The 23,837-nt window shown below is 39.9% G+C and overlaps 1 protein-coding gene across 1 annotated transcript in view; it reads left to right on the top strand.

Annotated features, from left to right (window-relative positions):
• Positions 1-8,598, top strand: part of BCKDHB (branched chain keto acid dehydrogenase E1 subunit beta) — a 195,647-nt gene extending 187,049 nt beyond the window's left edge. Inside the window, exons 10-11 of the mRNA XM_010997550.3 lie at positions 6,431-6,579; positions 8,313-8,598. Coding sequence (XP_010995852.2) covers positions 6,431-6,571 — 141 coding nt within the window. The 3' untranslated portion in view covers positions 6,572-6,579; positions 8,313-8,598. The remainder of the gene's footprint in view (positions 1-6,430; positions 6,580-8,312) is intronic.
• Positions 8,599-23,837: the final 15,239 nt, after the last annotated feature.

Raw genomic sequence — 23,837 nt, 5'->3', positions numbered from 1 at the left:
AAAGCTCTTTCTTAATATGCCCTCCTAGAGAAGAAATGATGATTCTATGATCTATATGTCTTGTTCAGTGCTTATTACATTTATAGCTTAATTTACCCTGACTTCAACCCCCTCTTAGAAACAAAATGTATTCTGGTTTAAATGTGTTATGGTTGCATAATGATTATGTGATTATAACTTGGACCTTTTTGTTTGCAAAGTAATTTAAAAAATCAATTTTCTGAGTTAATTCTTTGAAGTTAACTTGTGGACTGATGTTTCTTATTTTTTTCTTGGAGAAACGTAAAATCCGGATTTATCAGAGAATCCTGTAGACAATGTATTTTAACTTTGATGGGTTTCTCATTGAAGCACCGTGCATTTTTGACTTTCCGTTAAATGTTTAGGAAAATTAGGTGAATAGTTCTTCCGGAAAGTGAAAGGAATTTCATCATCCTGTGTCAGCTCTAAAAAAGTAGGAACATATATAAAAGACCTCAAACTTTCTTATCTCACTTTAAACTTCACAATTTTCCGACTCAAGATTGTATGTAGTCTAGCATTGTGTGGGCTGTATCCAACTTTCTGTCATTAGAAGGACTGAATAAAAATTATCCCAAAATTGTTCTTCGAAAGAATTCTGAGTCTGAAATTGCCTTGAATTAAAAAACAAAAACCAAATGGTTGCCTTAAAAATAAATCAAATGACTTTATATGGTCTGTTCTTGAGTATTTTTGAAGTGTGTACGCCTTGATTACATTGTTCTCTGTTGGGCTCTTTTACTTGGAACCTTCTGGTAGCTGACTGACAGGTGATTCTTCTATAGTAGCAGTGCTTGGAAATTATGTTCTTTTTGGAAGGGATATTTTAACCATTTCTGGATTTCCCTATCTGGCCACACTTAATCTGTCATTCTAGGCCCAGGAACTGGGCAGTAAGTGTCTAGGCTCCCTGCTCACCACCAGGGGGCAGCACCAGATCCTGCCTTTCACTGAGTGCAGCCTGGCTCCTTCCATAATCTCAGTGGTCTCCACCCTCTTTCCTCACACAGCACTTACTTATTTTTGGTATTTTCTTACACTTAAGGCTTAGTAAGTGTCCAATAAATGGTAGTTGCCAGGCACTGTGCTGTTAACGGATATTAGTTCTCCTGTGTACCAGAATCTCGTCTTCAATGATGGTTTGGTCTGTCATTTCAAATACCTTGTGTTTATTATAACTTGGAAATCTTAAGAGGAAAACAAAACCCTCACCATTCTTCGGTCAATTATACTTCAAAAACAAACAAAAACTCATAGAAAAAGAGATCACACTGGTGGTGACCAGAGGCAGGGGGTAGGGAAAGGGAGAGTTAGAGGAAGGTGGTCCAAATGTCCAAACGTCCAGTTATGAGATAAGTAAGTACTAGGGATTCAATGTACAACGTGATAAATATAATTAACAGTGCTGTTTGTTACATATGAAAGCTGGTAGTCCTAAGAGTTCTCATCCCAAGGAAAAAATCTTTTTTCCTGTTTCTTTAATTTTGTATCCAGATGAGATGATGTTCACTAAACTTACTGCGATAATCATTTCATGCTGTACGTAAGTCAGATCATTATGCAGTACACCTTACGCTTACACAGTGCTGTATGTCAATTACAGCTCAGTAAAACCGGAAGAAAAAAAACCCTAGCAATTATCGCGCACTGTAATGCATTAGGTAAGTTTCATATGCCACTGCATAATCTGGAGAGGCAGCCAAGTAAGGTCACAGGAGAATCCCCAAACAAATAAGATAACACAGTGACAGATTTTTTTTTAACACTTCTCTCTTGCCGTTGAGTAATCAGAGCCTTGGAGAAGTTAAATCCTAGTAGAACAAAGATTCCCTTTAGATAGAATTCCAACTTCCATGCTGTATTAATTATATCATACAGCCTTGCCATAAAAACAACAAAAGGATTTGTTGAGAGTGACCAGAGCTGCAGTGTGGAATTCCTGAGACTGATTTCAGTGATGTAACTTCTGGGACACAGTGATGGGAGAATTTATAGCTGATGAGAATTTATACCTTAAAACTTTACTAAGGAAATGTTGTGAAGTGTTGAGACACCTTGAGCGATCTCATGAAAGCCCTAATATGTACGCATTTACAGACACATACACATAGCATATAACCTGTATCATACTCACCAAAGCAGAAATAAAGGCAATGCAGTTTTTTCCTTGTGATGAGATTAAGATCTATCCTCGTAGCAACTTTCAAATACGCAATACAGCATTATTAACTGCAGTTAATATGAAGTACACTTAATTTGAAAAAACCCATCCATATTTTATTTATCTTAAAACAAGCATAGATTCTATTTTATTTCTTTTTATTTACCCTCTCTTCTCTGCTACCAAGTTTATAGGATCTCTGTCCTCTGCAGTTTCAGCAAGATACTTAAATTTTTTTGTTTTGTTTTGTTACTGAAAATAGGCAAATAAAGAATTTCTTTTGCCTGTGTCTGTGACTTTTATGATTCAGAATTGTTAGTTCACAGTGTTCGCTTCCTTTCCGGTTATAACATGCAAAGTAACCCAAATGGCTAATTTGTAAACAATTTGATTTATGCTTCTTTAAATCATTTAGGATAACCTAGAGCTCCCTAATTCCCGGGACCATCTGTTTATTGCTCTGTGTGTTACCTTCATCGTTAAGTGTCTGCTCTCAGTTTCTTCATGTCTTAACCTCTACTTTCCTCATTCATATGGGAAAGTCTTCTTAGACCGAATTTAACCCTCTCGAGGCTCAGTTGTAAAACCTTAATCCCAGCCTGCCTTCCACTTTACCATTCTTTTGTATTCATTTTTTTCCTCATTATTGCTATTCTTAATAGTTGTGCCTCAAAATTTGCAGAATGACTGAGAACATGGGCTTTGTAATCAGGTTGGAGTCTTAACTTGGCTGTGTGTATACCTATTCGACCTTGGACAGGCTCCTTCACCTTGATTTCCTCACCTGTGAAATGGAATACCTACCTCATAGATGCGTTAAAAGGGTTAAATGAGATAAAATATAACTCATTTAGCACCATGCCTGCTACATCGTAAGTACTGGTTACTATTTTTATTATTAACCTATTTTGGAAGGAAAATTCTCTTACTTACAAAAAGACATATTCCGAAGTAAATTCAAATACAATATACTAGAATTTCATGCAAAGGTCTTTTGGAAGGAATATCTATTTTTCTCAAAGCACTTGATTATTTATGGGAAAACATCCCACAAGCGCAGTATCTGGAGGTGTTACTACCTGATTGGTTTAGGGTTTACTTTCAGTCCTGTTCACTGAGTCCAGGATGAAACTTTGGAGCGTGAATAGCTGGAGGAAAGTTTCTCTTGGCACCTGCCTGGGCTCTCTTCTGCTGCCCCTGGTGACATGTTATACTGTGATCGGCTTTGGAACCTCACAGTTCCGTCTGTCACTGTCCCACGTGGATTGAGCTAATTCACATATGAGCGCTCCAGGAAGAGAGACCAGAAACTGGTCCTTCCCATCTCAGCCCCTGTGCTGGATGCCACCTGTAATCCTGACAAATTAGATCATTATTTCTCCCTAATTTTATGTGGATTACTCTTTCTAAATCAAAAATCATCACAGTTTTAAAAAGATAAGTGTACTTATGTGGCCAGTGGAAAAGAAGCACATGACTAGTCTGGATTGTCTTGCAAATTCAGGGCAGGTGGTTGGTATAGTTACGGAGTCACATGTGGTATATAATGAAGAGAGAGAGACTTTGTGGGGAAGTATTCTGTTACATTGATCTGCACATCTGTCAATGAGATTCATATATTTCTTTTCCTGTGTATGTGTGCATATGGCATCTACATAAAAAATACTGAGTTTGAACAAGGATGCCTGTTTCAATGTTTGCTCAAAGAAACATGTCGTCACACATGAATCATTTGTATGTGAACCAGTTCAGTGGGAAGTAACTCTGTACTTGACCCAAACATCTTATTTCCAATTGCTTTAAAAGAAGTTTTAACACAAATCCATGAAAGGAGTAACTTGTCTCTTTAATATACTTCAGTTAGCAAAGCATTAAAATTTCATACTGTTTCCATTGGTTAGGCTATATCCTTATAAAACTGAATCATGTATTCTTGAATTGTTGTCCATGATTTTTATAATACATTTTACATATTTACATATAGTACTTTATAGTCATTTAATTCCACATATTTTACAGTAATTGTTTCCAAATTAGGAAAATGCTACTTATAAAGTCACACATTGGTATCAAATAGAATAGGAACTTTTATTCACCTGAGAAGGTGAGTCTTCTTTTTCACTCTTTATCTTTACATCAGTGCCATATAATTATCAAAGTAATGCTGTGTCACAAAAGCTCCAACAATACTTATATCATATAAGTGGCACCCCTGTCACCTCCTTGTCACTCCCAGCCTCTGTTTACAGTTCAAGTGTGACCTCGCAGACTTATTTTCTTTGCTGCTGCAAACATGCAGATATATTCTTGTTGAGTGATTTTCACATTCTGGGGGAATTAGAAGCATTGCTATTTGAAAAAAAATTTTTATTTTGGCGATGTTGGTTGTTACGCTGACAGAAGGGATTTTCACAGACACCAAAAGATCATTCTGTTGTAGGCCAGCTTTCCAGGCTACTATTTTGAAAGAATAAAATTTTATAATAGGTGTAAAATCAAAGGAATTAAAGTGAAATATTTTGCCGTTGTTTTTCTGTATTTTGTGGTGCCCTTGGATAGTTTGCTTATGAAGTAATAAAGTAATAAACTGAGTTAATCCCAAATTGACAATTTAAATCCATTTAAAATTGCTTGTTTTGATCAAGAAATAGTCCATCCAATCAGTCATCTCTTTGGAGCATATTAGTAGTGGAATTTTTTAGTTGACTTTTTAAACCTTAGGTATGCAAGGTTCTCAAGTTGTTGATGAAGATTTCCTGTTGCTGGAAAAGCCAGCACACATTTGATGTTTGATACAGTGGTTTTGGGGGGCAAGGAGAGTATGCAGGTGGCCAGGTGGTTCTCTTTGGAGCTGAGTGCCCTGTTCCCAGGCCCTTTCTGCCCTGACACACTTGTCACTGGAAGAAATATGTACAGAAGGTAGGGACTGAGCATCAGTGTTCCGTTATGTCAAAATTTCTGCTCAAATGAAAATTTTAAAATACAGTTAGTACAGTATGTAAGAAAATGTGAATCTTCTCCAATCCTTTGTGACTCAAGGCAATGTAGAAAGTGGATGCATGAAAACCAAAGGTTTGATTTCAGTAAAAGCTGTGAATGGTAAGATCATTTTCCTAAGATATCACATATCTCTTTTTAGATTGTTTTTTAAACTCTCTAAAAATTTTATTTTCATATTTGAATTTGTCACTTGAATAACATTCCCCCCGCCGAAGATAATTTCCTACAGGGTCTTCCTGTGGTTAGGATCTTACATTTTCTGGAACCAGATCTCTAGCCTTATGTAGTTCATAGTCTCTCAGGGGAGACAGATAATTGGGCAACAGCAATGAATCGTGCTAAGTTCAGTGCTATGGGAGTTCAGGGCAGAAGCCCATCCCTCATCAGTGGTGCAGGGTTGGAGAGGTGCTGTCAAGGAAGGCTTCCTGGTGGAGGTGGCCTTTAAGGTGATAGCTGAGAGATGTGTGCACATCAGTCAGGCAAAGAGCAGTGGACTTGCAGTGTAAGTGGCCAGGGGACTGACAGCATCTACAAAAGCCTGGCTATGGGAGAGACCAGAACTAGTAGTTCAGCCTGGCTGCATAGAGTAATTAGAACTATTTATCATTGAAAGTAATTCTTGTTCATTGTATATTAAATTTGAAAAATGCAAGAAACAAGAGAAAACATACACCATCACTAATTTCAAGCTGCAGGGTTTACTTTGAACATTTTGTTATGATTTTGTTATACTTTATGTTTATATTTGTAGAACAGCCTGTTGAGTGTAATCCCAGTTTGTCTTGAAAAACAGATGTATATAGGCATAACATACATATACGTATTTAAAAACATATTTTAAGTAACTGGGATCATGCCAAACGCTATTTGTTACCTGCTTTTTTCACTTTATAATATATGTAATTATTTTAATACCCTTGATGCCATTGTGTCTTAAGTTGAAATGTTTTATTTTGGTGAATAAAAAGAAATGTTCTTGCACAGGGAACTACATTCAATATCTTGTAACAACTTATAATGAAAAAGAATATATATATATATATATATATATATATATATGTGTGTGTGTGTGTGTGTATAACTGAATCACGATGCTGTGCACCAGAAATTAACACATTGTAAATAGAATATACTTCAATAAAAATATACAAATAAAAAACCCACCAAAAAAAACAAACCAAAAAACCCCCCAAAAAACAAAAAGAATGTAACGTTCTTGAAGTTATCCACCTGGATTCTTCTCTGCAGGAAGAATGTTTCCTGAACCTGGAGGCTCCTATCTCAAGAGTGTGTGGGTATGACACCCCGTTCCCTCACATTTTTGAGCCATTCTACATCCCAGATAAATGGAAGTGCTATGACGCCCTCCGAAAAATGATCAACTATTGACTATAGAGGTGAGTCCGCCCTGTGTTTTGAAAAGCCAGCCAGCGTGTGTCCTTGATATTAATGTCCTGTTACCCAACGAACAGCAGCCAACCAATGTGTCATAAATGACAAATTCCAGAACAAAGTGTGGATTTCAGAACAAATAATTTAAATGTATAGCAGTATATTTACATCAAATAGAAGCATATCAAGAGTATGCATTCTCTGGTTTCTGTAAACCAGAGACACGCGTATGTTAACAGTGAATAATCGCTGGAGGATGCTGTCTGCGTGATTGCAGATTCGCCTCAGCACACGACTCCAGCTTTTACCCTCATTTCTGTATATTTTAATCAGCAATCTAAAGCAGTCTAAACTGTTCATGGGTTGGGGTAACTCTGGTATTTAAAGATGTATGACTGAAACATTAAGCTTACACTAGAAATTGACACATGGTCACCGACTATACTTCAATTTTTAAAAAATGGCCCTTCAAGCACCATTAGCTTGGACTTGAGTGATTTAAACTATATGGTGATCCATTGTGTTCTGAAATCTGCCTTTATAGGATCTTGAAAAATAGATGTATTGAACAGGAAACCTATTTATTATCTATAAGGGAAATTGTTACTTAAAAAAAAAAAATCCAGCACCACTGCCATTTCCCAAACCTTTTTTGGCAAGTGAACGTTTAAAAATTGTGGCTAATAAGTGATATTTATTCATTGTGATTTTCTAGGTTATGCTTATCTGTCCCTTCAGCAGTGTTATTCTATCCAAAATGAATACTGTTTAAAAACTGCTAAGTTCGTTTTCAGGGTTTTAATATAGAAATTGCTATCACTGATACACTGATTTATTTTATCTTTGGCATTTTCGAAATGGTTCAAAATGAGTAGATCGGGATTAAATGCTTTCCATTTTAATATCTAGGTTGTCCAAATAATAATAATGCATTTTGAAGAACCATGATCTTTGAAAGGAAAAGGGGGAATAGGCTTTATATAATAACACAGATGATACTTTTTAAAGATTAGAAACACCGTGATTCTTGAATTCTGTGTCTGGGTGTAAAGCCAGCTCATGTCAAATGAAAGAGAGATGCCTTCACATTTGTACATACAGAGAAAATAATGTTCCCCATCTGCCACTACAATCCCCACATTATCTGTAGTTCTATTCTGAGGATATTGTCAAAGGCATACGTTGGGGCCATCAGTTCACATACCCCTGGTAGTCTCTCAGACGTGTGGCGGTAATGCTGTATTTCTGACGTCCTCTTAACGTCTATGAGAGCAGGTGGCTTCTAGAGTCACACTCAGGACTGATTAGAGGACTTCCTCACTTTCATGTCCATCTTGTTCCTTCCATGGACCATCCATAGTGGAAAGTCAGGGTCATAGTGTGGCCATGTGCCTTGTTGCTATGTTTAAATTTAAAAAAATGTTTTTAATAGAGGGACTGGGGATTGAACCCAGGACCTTGCACATGCTAAACATGTGCTCTACCAGTGAGCTCTACTCCCACCCCTTGTTGCTATTTTTAAAGGTGCTAGTCTTAAATTTGGATATGTATTTCTTTTTAAACATAAAAAATATTTAAACATATCATAAATGTATGTTAAAAGGAAAAATAGCTCTTCTATGCAAAAAGGTAAATGTGACAATAAAGAAAGTAGAAAGTAGTCATGCAATTGAGAAAAATCTATATTTAAGTCATGGTGATCAGAAATGTCTATAATTGTTATTGATTTCTTTTACAGAGAAATTGGAAGATTATGACTAGATATGGAAATATTTTTCTGGATTTTTTACATTTCTTCTTCTTGAAGATAAGAGTTTTTATGAAATGAACCGTCTTGGATATTGGCTGAAAAATTATGGATTAAGTGTCATATTAAAGCATATGAATTGATAATTTCCATTCAGAGTATTTCAGATTAATTTTTTTAAATGTTCCACACAATAGGCTTATAAATTTTGTTTAATCATGTATGTAAATATTGGATGTGGGAGAGTATTCAATAAAGCAAAATCAGATTATCTTCAGCTTGTGTATCCTTTTCTTTTTTTCATTAGTAAAAAGAATTTTTGCTACAGAGAAATTAAATTGGAATGGAAGTGAAATGTGTAGAAATGTTGATTTTTTAACTGCATTGTGTTTGGTTTCATTCTTTATGGCTCAGATGGTTGCGTGTTGACGAAAATTCTGGAATGTTTGCCCTTGCTCTTCCCTCCTGTCTCAGCGAGGTGGTGTACTGATGGGCGTACTCACTTTTCCTCCAGAGCCTAGCGGGGCAGGACCATCCTTGCTGCCGCTCTCCTTTTTTAGGGGAGATGGACAGCCTGAGCCTGTCTTTTGTTATAAAATAGCCGAGCTTTTGCTACAGTTTTTTTTGCCACAATGTTGCAAAGCAAACATTTTTTCCATGTCCTTTATGTCATTATGCAGCTAGAAAGAAAAACAACACAGATAACGGCAAAGGGCTCCTTTCGACAGGAGGAAGCTTCCTTGTTGGGTGTTTGCTGGGGCCACTTGTTTCTGACAGCGCCTTCCTTGCCCTTCACCGTGGTTTGGACAGACCTGAGGACAGCCCTGGGAACCCCTTTGCAGAGCCCCTGTCCCCGGCCTGGCCCTCAGAGGAGGTGCTCTTAGACCCGCCTCCCATACACTCCAGAGAAACTTCTCACCAGTTCCAGCAGAAAGGGCACCCCTCTCCAAAAAAAAGTGCAGAGAACTAGGGCCATTTGTGTCTTCCTTTCTCTCTAAACACTGAAAAAAATGGACATTTTTAAATGATTACGAATGTATATATGACTTTAAACCCCTGTTTATTTGTATCAGATATTTGAAGGACGATATAGAAAGCGACATTGGTAGATTGCCAGAAACTTGGAGATAAAGTAAAGGCACTTTACGACAGATTCTGGGTAGCAGTGGCTAAAATAAAGAACTGAGGGATTTGTTAGCCCTGTCCTTGCTTTAAAAATAGAAACACCAGAACAGTATAGGAGGGGAAAAGATGTACTTGTCAGCAATTTAAGTTTGGAAAAGATTTAGGGAATCCATTTGGCGAAAGGTTCAGGACATGCGGAGTTTAAGATGCCAGAACTCAGTATGGACCTTGGCTTTGGACTTCACTCTCCGCTCTGGCTCTAGGTGTCCCTGCAGGGAACTCTGCACCCACGTGATCAGTCCAGCAGAGCAGGAAATGCCTGCCAGTCATCCATGTCTTGGCCTGTAATGGGGTTCTACTGGAGCATATTTGTTTTAGTTGAACTTATTGTTTTAGTCGGTATTGTTTATGATTTTAGTTGAAGTTACTTATTGTAAATTATAGTGCCACTGGTATCTTTTTAATAGTATTTTTATTTTTATTTTTTAATTATAGTCGGTCTACAATGTTGTGTTAATTTCCAGTGTACAGCATAGTGATTCAGTTATACATACATGTTCTTTCTCATATTCTTTTTCATGTAAGCTATTACAAGGTATTGAATATAGTTCCCTGTGCTCTATAGTAGGACCTTGTTGTTTATCTCTTTTATATACAGTAGTTAGTGTTTGCAAATTCCGAACTTGCAACTTATCCCTCCCCACCCCCTTTTAAGACTGTTTTTTAAATTCATTTGTTATTGTAAGACTTTTTCCTTAGCTATTTTAATTTTGTTTTAACTGTTTCCATCCTCCAGTTATCCCTGCGGTGCCCACCGGTAAATACCGCTTTCCCTTCCAGAATAAATGGCCTGCAGTTAATGCTGACAGTAGTCTGTGGCAGGAGAGGTACAAATACATTTAAATAATTGTCTTAAATACCATTTTTACATGAATTAAATTGTTCCATCTTATGAAAATAAGAAAATAGCGATAAGACACTCACGAGGTATTCAGTGAACGCCAAATTCCAAATCCCCCGTGACTCCCAGCCTCAGGATAAAAAGTCTGCTCCCTGTGACAACATGGATGTATAAGTGAATATAATCTTCTATAGTTCCAAACACTTAATTCCTTTAGGGAAAATAATATAACATCCATGTTCTAGACAACTGAGAGATAGGATCCAAGCTAAGCAAGCAATATACATTAGAAAAAGAAATGAGGCACAGGAGCAAGAAAATTACCTCATTTCAGTCCCTTAAATTTAAGTCACATAAGCTAGAAAGTCATGGTGGGATCCTGAGGAGACGTCCCACAGAGGGTCCACACTCAGTTTAGTAAAATCTCTTTCCCGTCAGCTTGCCTGTGGTGGACTCATGTGGCTTCTGGCTGCTTGGCCTCCCTGCACTGACCTTTTAGTAACAGCACTGCCGTTTGTTTCGAGAACTCCCTCTCCCCAGTCCCAGTGCCGGCCAGCATCAGCCACAGAGATGGCCCCAACCCAGGACCCCCCAGTGCCGCAAAAAGTCAGGTTACTTGTGCAGAAGCACCATTTGTGAGCCTCAGCCTTGTCAGTGACACTAAATTCTAAAGGACTGGTTTTCAAACTTTTACCTGTTCTAAGTACACCAGGGCTACAACGGATGGTTGTGCACCAGGTAGGCACACAGCACTGCCTTAGCAGAAATGCTCGGCAGCGGGGTGAGGAGCACGACCTCAAAGCATCACGTTGGAACTTCCAGGGAGATGTCAGGTTTGGAGACTCAAATGTGTTTTCCTAGGCCATCGAGTTTGGAAAGAAATAGGAAACATTTATACACAGGCAAAGACTTGAAAACCCTGATCCCTGAAACTCCTTGAATATGGTAATTAATGATATTTGCCAGAAAAATGAGGAACAAAATTAGAACAAGAATGAGGAAATCATAGCTGGAAAGGACTGGATGTAAGAATGGAAACAAATAAAAAATATACATATAATAATTGTCTTAGATACATTTTTTTATGTGAAACAAATGTTCCACATTTGACACAGTGATGATATGACAGTTAAAGTCTTTATGTTGTAAATGTGTCCTATTAAAATGGTAGCAAAAACTTACAAATGCAAAAGATATGAGCAAAACAGTTGTAGAAGAAAGCTTTGTCACCCCAATTTCAATTTGATAGATGAAGTAGACAAGAATAGGTAATAAGGTTATGTCGATAAAAATGTGTTTTAAACTTTATGTCGTCATAAACAGAATATATCATCTTTTAACATATGCACAAGCTGTTTAAAAAGTCGACCACATACTAAGGCACAAAGAAAAATAATAGTAAATTCCCCAAAGAAAGAGTATCCAAAGGTTTGAGAAATAAAGTCACCAGTTTAAGTAACTGTGGAACCAAGGGGGAAATGTAAAACAATTAGAATATAAAATCATTGATGTGCTTCAGCCAAAGTTTTACTCGGAGGTAAATTCATCGACTTTATATCTTTTAAAGAGAAAAATTGAAAATACAAGGATGCAAGAATAAAGGAGTAAGTAGCACAAAAAGAGTGAGAACAATGAAGTTAAAAGCAGAACATTCCAAATGAGAAAAATAAAACAGTAACATCGAAGTTTTTTTTTTTTTTTGCCAAAATGGAAGGTTTTCTTTCATTTTATAATGTCTGTGTCCTGTGAGGGTGGAGGTTTTTTATAGTCATATCAGCAAAGAAAGGCTACATAATGGCTGTGCCTGTATCAGCTGATGCTGCCGAGATCCTTTGTTTAGGAGGTGGAAATTATTTAGCAAAACCTAATTGTTCACCTAAAGTATTGACAAGCAAAGTTCTTTATTATAAGGATATTTTATTCCATCATTTTAAAGAAATAATTATTAAGGCCTTGTATTGCTAAAAGTCCTTCAGTTTCTTGCTGAGGCCTGCTTGGCTACCATAAATGTTTTATTTACTGTGAATTTTCATAAGATATAGTGACTATAAAAAATTGGAATAATTCTTTTAAAAAATGTTTTCTTGATCATTTGGAACATCTACCTACTTACTTATTATCCTGAGGTTTTTTTGTTTTTGTTTGTTTGTTTGTTTGTTTGTTTTGTCCTCCATCCCTAATGTTTTACTGGTTCCACAAAAGCTGGGGTCTTGCTCTGTCTGTTTTTCTACAATTCTGCAGAGCCTAGGATAGTGCCTGGCCTGCAGTGGCTCTCAATATGTTGCTGAACAAAGCAACGGGAGGAAATGCAGGCCTGCACTTGAATCAGACCTTGTACCTGAAAAGCACTTAGGCAGAGCCCTCTTTGAGAAGTGTAGGCATTTAAAGTGACATATAGGTAAGATTTGACTTTTTATACCAGTTGGTATTCTAGACCATCAGAGGCCTGGGGTTGTATTTCATTTCTTAAGGAATTTCAGGAAACAGACCTTCCTGTAGGGCTAGACCTCAAAAGTCCCTAAGAGATGAGCATTATTTCTTTATTTTCAGGTCTATTCTTCAGATAGATTTCAAAACCATGTAGTTTTTGAAGTGGCTCTATGGCAATATTGGACCTTTAAATGTATATGCAAATGGACAAACCAGAACAGAATGCTCATTCAAAACTGTTCATTTGAGGGGGTTGAGATTGTCAGTAATTTTCCTTTAATTTTCTTAATCTCTGATCTTGTAGTCACAAATGGGGAGTCAGCCTGGCTCAGAGTTATTCTCCCACTGGTCCCATCTTGGTCCCTGTCTGTGCTGTTCCCCCTCCTTCTGGTTGGTGTGCAGACATGAGACTGGGCTAGAGGCAGGGCACCATCTCCTTGGCCACAGTGACTGGTCAAGGGACGGAAGGTGACCAAAAATGGGCAACTGGAGCTCCTTTTGAGGATTTTTCAAACAAACAGATCTGGGACGATGTTTTTCTGGAAGGACCTACCACTCTCTTCCCTGTAGAGGAAGGCCATCTTTATCTGGAAAAGAGAGGAACCAGTGTACAAAGGAAAGCTGTAGTAAGGATGGGATCAGTCACCCCCAAGGCTGGCTCCACGTGCAGCCTCAACTTCCTTTCATTCTCTGAGGAGTTGCCCCAGGGTCCTTCCACATTCTCTCTTCTAAACTGGATTTCGGTTGCTTGTAAGCAGAAATATTCTAATTCAGTCATTCTGATGCTTTGGAATATATTCAGTTTGAAAGAAGTCCACATGGTTTTAATAAAATACACTTGGGGAAAACCCTCAACCCTTGGGACTAGTCTATGTATTGTGCTTGATTTTTTTTTCTTATCTACGACATGCAAATTAGATGCAGATATTGCTGTGTTAATATCAAGTATCTTAGCCATGAAATAAATGAGTTCAGACTTTCAGCCTGAGAGTTGAATGCTGGCAACCTTCCCTTAGGCTAGGAAAATGAGCAGTTTCACAGAATCTGTCTTTTGGAAGCCTTCCTCTTTGGAAGCTTATTCATATAAAGTTCTTTACTGAAGTCATGAGACCTTAGAACTGTTTTAAAACTTACCCATATAGCCCAAAACAGCCCTTGGGAGCTTTCTTTTTCAAAGAAATTTAATATGCCTATTGTCAGTCTAATAGCAAATTTTTCTTTGAGAATGCTTGGTGTCGATTCCCCATATTTTCCTCCTTTTGAAGCGTATGTTTACTTTGACCCACTTTCATATTTTATGTGAAATACTTCAAAGAGTTTAGAGAGTACACATATAGTGACTGTGTACTTTTCACTGAAAATATAAATTGTAAAGTACAGTTCTTCTTCCCTACTCTACCCTCACCCAGAGGAAAAATTAAATTAACATTAATAGTAACAGGTAGTGGTATTTTGTGTGTGTGCGTGTGTGTATGTGTGTGTGTGTGTTTTAAATTCTGTCCCAACTGCCAGGCAGCCTTATAAGGGTTTCCCTAATTATTTGGGGGAATTGCCGGAGGGTTGCTTTGGGAGAGTGACTTAACCACGTGGAGTCCACAGTTCTCTGTGTCTGTTGCCAGCAGCTACGGGAGACACCGCCTGCAGCTGGCCGTCACTGGCCCCTGGCCCTCCGAGCCCCGGCAGGGACTAGGGCTGGATGCTGCTGAAGCTGTTCCTCACTGGGCACCTGCAGCAGGGATGGTGCTCTGGGTTCTTCCTGGAAGTAGGAAAAATCTCTCGTCTTCCATTGAGATACATGGGTCCCAAAGGGGTGTGGCTGTGTGTCCCCAGCATCTCATGGATGTTTGGTGAATAAGCCACGCGGCTGTTCATTGGTGACAGACCAACTGTTGTACTTAGAACCTCTGTCCCTTTCTGGGGCTCAAGCCTTGCTATTGATCTCGGCCTGGGTCCCCGGCTCCCTCCTCTGCGAGCCCAGGCCCCTTTGCAGGCTCCTCTCTCTCTCTGTACATATAGGCCATTGGCTGACCTGCCCACCAATCCTGCAGACCAGTATAAGTCTTAGAGCGACATATTTACTCCTAACTCACTTTTTTTTTTTTTTTTTTGTGGAGGGAGGAAGTACTAGATTTATTTATTTTTAGAGGAGGTACTGGGGATTGAACCCAGGATCTTGTGCATGCTAGGCATGCACTCTGAGCTATACCCTCCCCCCTAACTCAGTTTACTCTTCCAAGGAAGGACCTCAGGTCAGGTCTATCAGATTTATTTGATGTTATTATGTGCACAGTAACAATTTTCATATAGATTATGAGAAAATGGCTTAGGAGAAAAGATAACCACAGTGGTTTGTGATTTATGGTACATCCACATGATTAGGTACAACATAGAATTTGCAAGTAATGATTACGAAAATCCTGTGGCAACATGGAAACATGCTCATTAGGGACTTTTAAGTGGAAAAATCAGGATGCAAAATGATATGTATGTCATGATTACAACTATTATTACTCATGATTTTTCTTGCAGGGGAGTAGGTAGAGAATATAACAGCAGTGTTAGAGTGAGGACCATGAGTTATATCATAATAAAGGGGTATTCTTCAACATGTTTATTATGCAAGTAATAAAAGTACTGAATATATAGTTTACTAGACTGTTAGCAAGTATTAAACATTGTATAACCGTCCTGTTCTTTAAAATATGGTCCCCAAGCACCAGTACTGAAGAATCTTTTTCAGTCCGTCCAATGGAAACTGAAATCCATAAAATACAGTTTTTCTGTCTCTCTCAAACTCTCTCCTCCTCCCTTCCTCTCTCTCTCTCTCTCTCACACACACACACACACACACACATACACACACTTTCTGTGATTCAAGTGAGAATGATTCATTAGATGAACTCAGAGGAGAAGACTGAAAAAGAAATAATTCATCTTCTGTGGTGCTCCATTAATGCCTTTGTAACATTTTGACCCTTTCTATTATGATTTATAAGTTTATTTGTTAGGGTCCCAGCAGAAAAAAAAAAAGATGTCACATTCAAAGATGTTAACTGAATAGAGTTTTAATAGAGGGACTATTTACAAAGGTATGGACAGATGTAGGGGACCGGGAAGGAAGATGGAACCCCCAGGGATGGGCAGCTCTCTCTGGAAAGCCATCCCACCCGAGCCTGAAGGAGCAGTGGGAGGACCAGTGCTGGAACCTGGTGGGAGTGCTGGCCGTGGGAGAAGGACTGTGGAGAGCTGTGGCCACAGAGAAACAGAGCAGCTTCTGAAACAGCATCAAGGGAGAGGGGAGTATGGATCCTAGTCTCTGCTTCTACCTACCCCCCTTCCCCGTCAGTGGGCACCAGGGGCTGAAGGAAGGGAGAATGGGGAGAAAGTGCTTAATGAGTGAGGGGTTTACACTGGAGGGATGGAAATGTCATGGACTAGATGGAGGAAGTGGCCACACAACAAACATGGTGACTGTACTAAATGCCACCGAATAGTTCACCTTAAAAAGGTTCATTTTATTATGTGAGTATCACCTCCATAAATTATTTTTAAAAGCTGACTGGGTGAGCTGTGGATGTACGTGGGGCGTGAGGGGGAGTGGCCTTCATTTCCAGGGGATTAGGCGGAGAGCACCCCACTTTGAGAGCACCCCAGCACTTTTGGTGTAGGAAAGGATACCCTCTGGGGCTTCTTCCCAAGAAAAATGTTCTGATCTCCTGCCTACAGGGTGGCAGCCTAGTGCATTGAGCGCTGCTTGGATCTGGGTCTGGAGGTGACACTAAATTCCATGTTTTATACCTTGGGCATCTTTCCATTCTTGCCGTGGACCAGAAGATAAGTCCCGGTCTCCACCGGGTAGGCAGACACCCAGTTCTCCTCATGGGGGCCAGGCAAGGGACTGCTCCCAGGCTTCTCCCTCGCTCCACCCCTGCTGTGGGCCCCAGGAGACCCTCCGAGGACCCTGGGCTACCAGGCAGCCTCTTTCCACTGGACAGTCCTGCCCTCCCCTGACTGCCCCGCCCTGGGCTGGGGCTTCCTGCTCGGACAGAGCATCTCTCTCTTATTTCATTCTTCTGACAATGCCCTCATTGTCCCCTCTCCTGTTTTCTTTGTCCTTGGGGTTTATACTTTTTAAAGACGTGTTCTTTGTTATTATTTTAATGCCATGTCAGGAAAGAGAGAGATAAACCTCTTTGTTGTTCACCAGCCTGGTTTATCTAAGAGCTGGTCCATTTTGGGGGCAGGACTTCTCAGGGGATATTTTCCCCAAGAATGAAAAGAATTGTCAGCTCTAAAGCAAGCTGTGTTCTCGGGCAAATTAATAAATTGCCTAATCTCTTCTTGCACCTGATTTTTCACTGTTAACATGGTGATGGGAGGTGGTAAGGTGTGACAGGACATGGAGCGACCTACATTTATTAAATGCCAGTTTTGTGCCAAGAGAACAACACTGTACCTCCTCAGGCTTTGGGTGAAAACGACTGAGATTAACCTGCTGTTTACCTGTCTTGTGTGATTGTTTCTGCAGGGTATCAGTTCTCAGAACTCCCTCTGAAATAAGTGAAAATTAAATGAGGTAGCGCCCCCCGAGCCCTAGAGCACCAGCCCATGCCTCCAGGACAGACGGCTCACGTGCCATTGTCATCATTTGTCTACACGTTTGACACCCACCCCACCAGCCTCCAGCAGGAATTCTGCCTTATCTATCACTAGGCACAAAGTAGCTCAGTGAGTAACTGTACCCATATACATGGTGCTCCTGCTGTAAGCACAACTTAAATGGAAGAAAATAAGTCGGTAAATGTAAAGTAGTCTTAGAATTCAGTATCAGCTGTGAGTAAAGCTAAGAGCTGTATCTTTGCAGGTCACTACCTAGTGGTCCTATTTCTGACTCTTAAGCAATCTACTGGCACATGTGCATTTCATTGCAAGGACCAGAGATCTACTCACATTAGTTTAGGCAAGGTGGAGTTTGTATTAATGAATCTAATTGTAGGAAGAACTCTAGGACTTAAAAGAATTAGAAAGTTATCATATAGTTTTTTTTTTTTTATCTCCTTCCTCTCTCTCCATTCTCTCCCTGGGGCCTCTTGGTACCTCCCCTCTTCTGCGTGGCAGTTGCATTCTTTTCTCTCTGCTGACTGCCTCAATGTATCCATCGCCCTATGTTTGGCTGCCTTAAAATGGCAGCCTCTACTTGGCTTTCTATCTTGGCTTCACATGTTTAACAAACTCAATATTTATTCATTCTAATTCCAGGTTCCTGGGAGTGGGAATAGTTTGGATCAGCGGTCCTCTCCTGGTCCACCGTTGGGACAGGTGTGCAGGTGCACTGCATATGGAGGGCTGGGGAGAGATGGCGTCTCTACTAGAGTGTGCCTGACAGGTCCCTCTCTCTGACAGAGTTATGATTACCACTGTCATCGCTGTCATTGTTTCTTTATAAGCAAGGTATTTTATCCAGAACTTGGTGGATGAAAGTAAAGAGAAGTGTAAATGGATAAGCTCTCCTTTAGAGGAGCACCTGGAAGTAAGAGTCCTTCAGGTCCTGTCTGGTGCTGCTCTTTCTGTGATCAAATCGGAGCACAAGAAACAGTGCTTGTTCTCTGCTTCAGCCAGATTTTTTAAATAGTCATTCGAATGCTGGCCGCTCATAAAGGAATTGGCAAATAGACTCCGGGGAAATGGAGCCTCTGTTGCAGTAAGCCCTGGGAGTCCCACCTGGAGAGAGGGATTAGCAAGTTTCCGTCTCCGTGATTCTCTAAATGCCAACTTTGCACACAAAGGTCACATGTTGTAGATTGAAAAGGGACTAGAAAAGGAGGTAGATTCTGAGAGAGAGTCAGAAAGCTGTCGTGGCAGAGAGCTGGAGAGCTGGCCCAGGTGTACAGGTCATGTTTTGTGTAGAAACAGTGGTCCTGAGAATTGCGTAATTAAAATGATGGACAGCATGAGGAATATAGTCAACAACTACGTAATATCTTTGTACAGTGACATATCCAAAAAAGCAGTTATTCATTTATTGTATCATTACTCAGATGTATTAACTGTGTGCTAGGCTGTCTCTGAGAAACGATGATTAATTATAAGGATAGGCATGGCCTGACCCTAGGAAACCGACTTTCCATTTTCTTCTTCGTGACGGTCAGCTTAATCTTGTTTCACGCTCTCTTTGGTTATTTCCTTTCTTACCTTCAAGCCCCCAGATCAGGGGAATCTGATCTCATTTTGACTCAGAGTGAACTCTTGATGTCCCCTCCCCCTAAGTCCTGTTTCCATTTCCTATAGCCAGGACAGAAGTGGTTTTATAGACGGTACATCAATGCTTTCCTCCAAAGGGCTGCAGAGTTCAGGATAAATGAAGGGCATGATGATGCTTAATGACTCCCCACTGTAATCAGAGGTTGACGTCATTGATTTTTCAGTCCTTCAGCCAGCCAGCAAGCCACGCAGAGTACCCGTCCTGGTGCTAAAACAGCACTGGGTCGCTATTGTCGCTTCTCTGGGGATACGGACACCCGAGGGCTGTCACAGGACCTGTCAAGCCTTGCACAGACAGACATCATCCCTTAGAACGCTCCCTGGAAGAGAGAGCTTGGAGTAAACTCTGGAACCTGCAATGGATATGTACACTGCGGGAGAGAACAGAAAAGCCTTTCCAGGGAGGAGCACGTGCGAGAATGGATGTGAAAAATGGAGACCACGTTGGCCTCACAGTTCCACACAGCACTTTTCTCAGAAAAGTGACCCTGAAACTTTCAAAAATTGTACTCTGCTTTCATTTTAAACTTAATAAGTGTTGCTCTGTCCACTCCCTGACTTGAAGCAAAAGTTGCATTAGCCAGAGACGTGCCTTTCAATGGGAGTTTAAATAAAGCACCTCTAAAGAGGACGACCATTCTATGTAATTTTACGTAATTAACTGCAGCTATTTTGTCATGCTACAATTTTCCGTTTTGCTCCTTATGTCTACAATTTTGATGGTTGTCATGGATTTGGATGGTTTATTTCAGTGCAAGCTTACCCACATTTGTAGGGTGCAGATGGTAATTACTCTCTACCCAAAACCAGACAAGATGCCCCAGGTTCTCAGTTTGATGACAGTTGGAAAATTTGTAGCAAAGAAAATAGTGAATGCTCTTCAAATTCGGGCACAAACAGGGAAAGCAAAAGTCGTTTAAAAAGGTCACTTTTATTTCTGCTTCTGTCTTAACTTTTCTACTTCTCTGGCTTTTCATTGGTGAGAATTCGAGCATTTTTGACATGAGCATTTCTAAAAAGGCTGAGACTAGTATACAGTGTCAAAGGCTGATGTTTTTGATTCCCAGGAACTATTTTTTCAAGAGACTATCTTTAGGAAACATTTATTTTCTAGTCTCTTCAAATAAAAGATCATTCAGAATGTGAAAGTCTGAAGTCCTTGGAGTCTTGGATACATTTGTTTTCCTTGTTCCCTTTCCATCACACGTGAAAATTAATATTTTGAATTTTCTATGCTTTTGGTGTAGAATATTATTCATGGACTAAACTTGAAGTTAGAAAAGCTGACCTCATTCTATGAGCGTTGTTGTACAAACTGTATTACTGTAAGCCTAGAACAGAGCTGTGGCCAAGGAGATTACAAGAGAAATGTAAGATCAAGTCCGTGCCTCCCAGCTCAGCAGAAGGAGTACAATGGTCTCTTAAATTTTTCTTTCTTTTTTTTTTTTAGGGTTTTTTTTTGGGGGGGGGAGTTGTTAATTAGGTTTTTATTTCTTTATTGAGGAGGTACTGGGAATTGAACCCAGGACCTCATGCATGCTAAGCATGCACTCTATCACTTGAGCTATACCCTCCCCACCTTTTAAAGTTTTCTTTAAAAATAAACTTGACTCTCTAAACACCTCAGAAGGTCTACATACAAATATTAAGGGATTAAGAGTATAAAGAGTATGTTAATATGGCAAAAATTTTGTAGGTGGTTTGTAGGTGACTAACAGTTGGGCAACTCTGCTTGATATAGTCCTCTAGCGTCACAGCGAGCATTCGGCTACTTCTGAGGACAACAGATTGGTCATCATTTCTGACCTTGACACGCATTAGGGCAGTGTGGTAGAAGTTACAAAGATTCACGAATACTTCCAACCTTCCCTGTGAAGTTTGGAATGAGTGAAGCTAGTCCTAGGGTGACGTTCTGCGGCATCTTTTTCTCTTTTTCAACTTAAGTGCGTGTGTGAGTTATGTGCACTAGGATGTAGCGAGTGTTTCTCACTTAAGGATTTCTATTTTAGCTGTGACCTCAAACCGCAGTTACCCCAAACCTGAAACTAACAGGACCGATGGAGGAAAGAAAGAACAGCTAGCTGGAAGCATCCTCAAGACATGCCACAAATAACCATGGGATGGAAATGGACTAGATGATTGAATTAGGCATTGCTGTTGAGTCTGAAATGGGTATTTGATGGATGGGGGAGGAAGGAGATCTAGGTCATTTCTGTCTTTTTAAAAAATACTATATTATTGTATTACTTAATTATTTTATTTTGGTAGTGGGTGGGTAACTAGGTCTGTTTATTTTTAGAGGAGGTACTGGGAATTGAACCCAGGACCTCATGCATGCTAAGCATGTACTCTACCACTTACATTTCTGTCTTGATGTAGGATGGGGAGGTCCCGAGCCATGACATGGTGGTGAGAGGACAGCCCTGCTCTCTGATCGTTCAAAATAATTTTCAGACACGTATGATTCTACAAGTAAAATATGCCCCTATGTAGAATCTCTTTTCCCTCATTTCTGCAAGCCTCTTTGTTACAGCCATTCACACCAAAGCGAGTGAGCCCAGTCATTTGTCAGGAGCCTGAAACTCTGTGGCTCTCGGCCGAGATTAAAACCCCAACTTGTTCACACTGTAAAAACAGACTTACGATAACAGGAACGCATGTTGGCAATTTGGAGAAAGACAGATAGATCCGCTGCTACTCTGGCTTTCTCTGGATGATCAGTGAACCTGTTGAAAGCAAAGCTGGGGCCAACAATTTGTTCTGAACAGGAGACCATAATATGATACCCTTGGAAAGGTTTGAAAAGCAAGTGATCTCACCCCAACCAGCGTTCGCCTTTCAGGTGTAATCGCTCAGAGACACCTTATGGTATATGCAGTTTGTGTTTTTATTAGTAGAGAGTAAGTTTCAGTTTTCTCCAAGCCAGTTTCAGTCTCTAGGCTGATGCCATAAACTTGAACCTGGAATAGTCAAAGCAGGAATTTCTCTGTTGTTTGCCGTTGAGTTCTACTCATTAGCTGTTAATGAGGCAGGCGTTGTAGAGCCAAGTCCCATGCGGGCCATTTGGCTTTATACTGAGAAGAGTGTCTTTCAGAGGCACAGATTGAATTCCCATCTCCAGGCAAACATCAGGCAGATGCCTATCATGGGACACAAATTGATTCTGAGGAATAGTATGATCTTGATTGTGCTGTAACCCACGCCTGTAACTGGACAGAAAAGTGCTAAATATGGCCTGCTGTTTGGAACAGCCTTAGCATCTGCTTATGAGCATAGTCAGTGACATTTCCCTTTGGTCAGAAGAAAATCTGAAAAACAAAAAGGAGAAGATAAAGTTACCTACATATGAAAGTCCAATTTTCACTTATACACCAGTATCCTGTTGACCTAGAAGTGATGTTTTTGTTCTGCATGGAATGTTTTGCACAGTATTTTCAGTGTCGTTCTTAGTTTTCAAATATCTTGTTATAAAAATCTCCCATTTTCCAATTTCATATAATAATGCCTAATCTATAAAGAGTAGACAGGAAGGTACATAAGTCAATTTATGCATCCATCCATCCACCTACCCATCCACCCACCCACCCATCCACCCACCCATCCACCCATCCATCTATCTATCCATCTATCCATCCAGACTTCTAATACACTTTCTGAGGATGTAATTTATCCTTGCTGTGTTAATGTTCTCTTTTGTTGATGCCTTAGTTTTTTGAATCTGGCTTCCAATCCAGCTACTCTCCCCATATTGCTTTCTCAAAGATTACCAGGTTAACCTGCACGTCCAATGCTTATTCTCAATCCCCAGCCTGGAGACAGAAAGGAAGAAGGGCAGACTTCAGACGTGAGCCATCTCCCTGGAGCTCTGGTCCTCTGCCAGCAGAAGGGCAGGCATGAGAAGTCTTGTCCCCTACCTACCACTCCCAGCAAGAGAGCTGTTTCAGGGCTGTATTTGAGCAAATGACCAAAAGCTCTCTCTCTCCCAAATACTTGTTCTTTTCCTTCCATGACTGATTATCCTGGTTCCTCATCAACCTAATGACTCTCTCAGAGCCTGCTCCAAAATTTGTGAGGCTCAGGGCAAACAGGAAATATATGTTCCCTTGTTTAAAAAGCAGGGAAAAGTACCATGAAAGATACTCAAGTATAAAGCTTTTCCTTTCTCTTGCAGTTTCTTCACTTGTGGTGGTGTCTTTTAATTTGTGGTTTAATAGCATTTGAAACAAATTTTTAATTTATTTGGGTGAATTTAACCACTTGTCTTTAGAGTCTACAACATCAATTTTAAATGCAAATTTAGGAGCATTTGGTTTATATGTAGAATCATTGAAATTACACAATTAGGATTTTTTTAGTTAACACAAGTATATATGTATTTCATCCTTACCAGAAGGGTGGAATCACCACACAAAACAAACTGCTGTTTTTAAGATTCACTTCTTCATATGCACGCATCCCACCAACAATCTCTACCATTGGCTCCCTGACAAAGAAGGACCGAAAGGAAGAGGAACTGTGGGTTGATTATAGCTCCCTTTCCTTCTGTGTCATCAATTTCGGTGTAAGTGGTTTGCTAATACAGGGAAGTAACGCGGTAAGAAAGGATGTAAAGAAGGTTTCATGGTTATTCATGTTTCTTAGAGTGGCATTGATTTCTTGCAAACCAGCAAATTCTGTTTTGAATGAAAATCATGGCCTCTTGGGGCTTTCCACCTTCCTCCCGCCCCTCTTCCTCAGTTGAAGATCACATGGTACTCACGCTGAGTCTTGCTGAATGCCCTTCCACCCATCGTGGGCAC

This window comes from Camelus dromedarius, chromosome 6 (assembly GCF_036321535.1).
Source record: "Camelus dromedarius isolate mCamDro1 chromosome 6, mCamDro1.pat, whole genome shotgun sequence".
In the NCBI taxonomy this organism is placed as follows: Eukaryota; Metazoa; Chordata; class Mammalia; order Artiodactyla; family Camelidae; genus Camelus; species Camelus dromedarius.
This window is presented reverse-complemented; position numbering and strand designations above follow the sequence as displayed.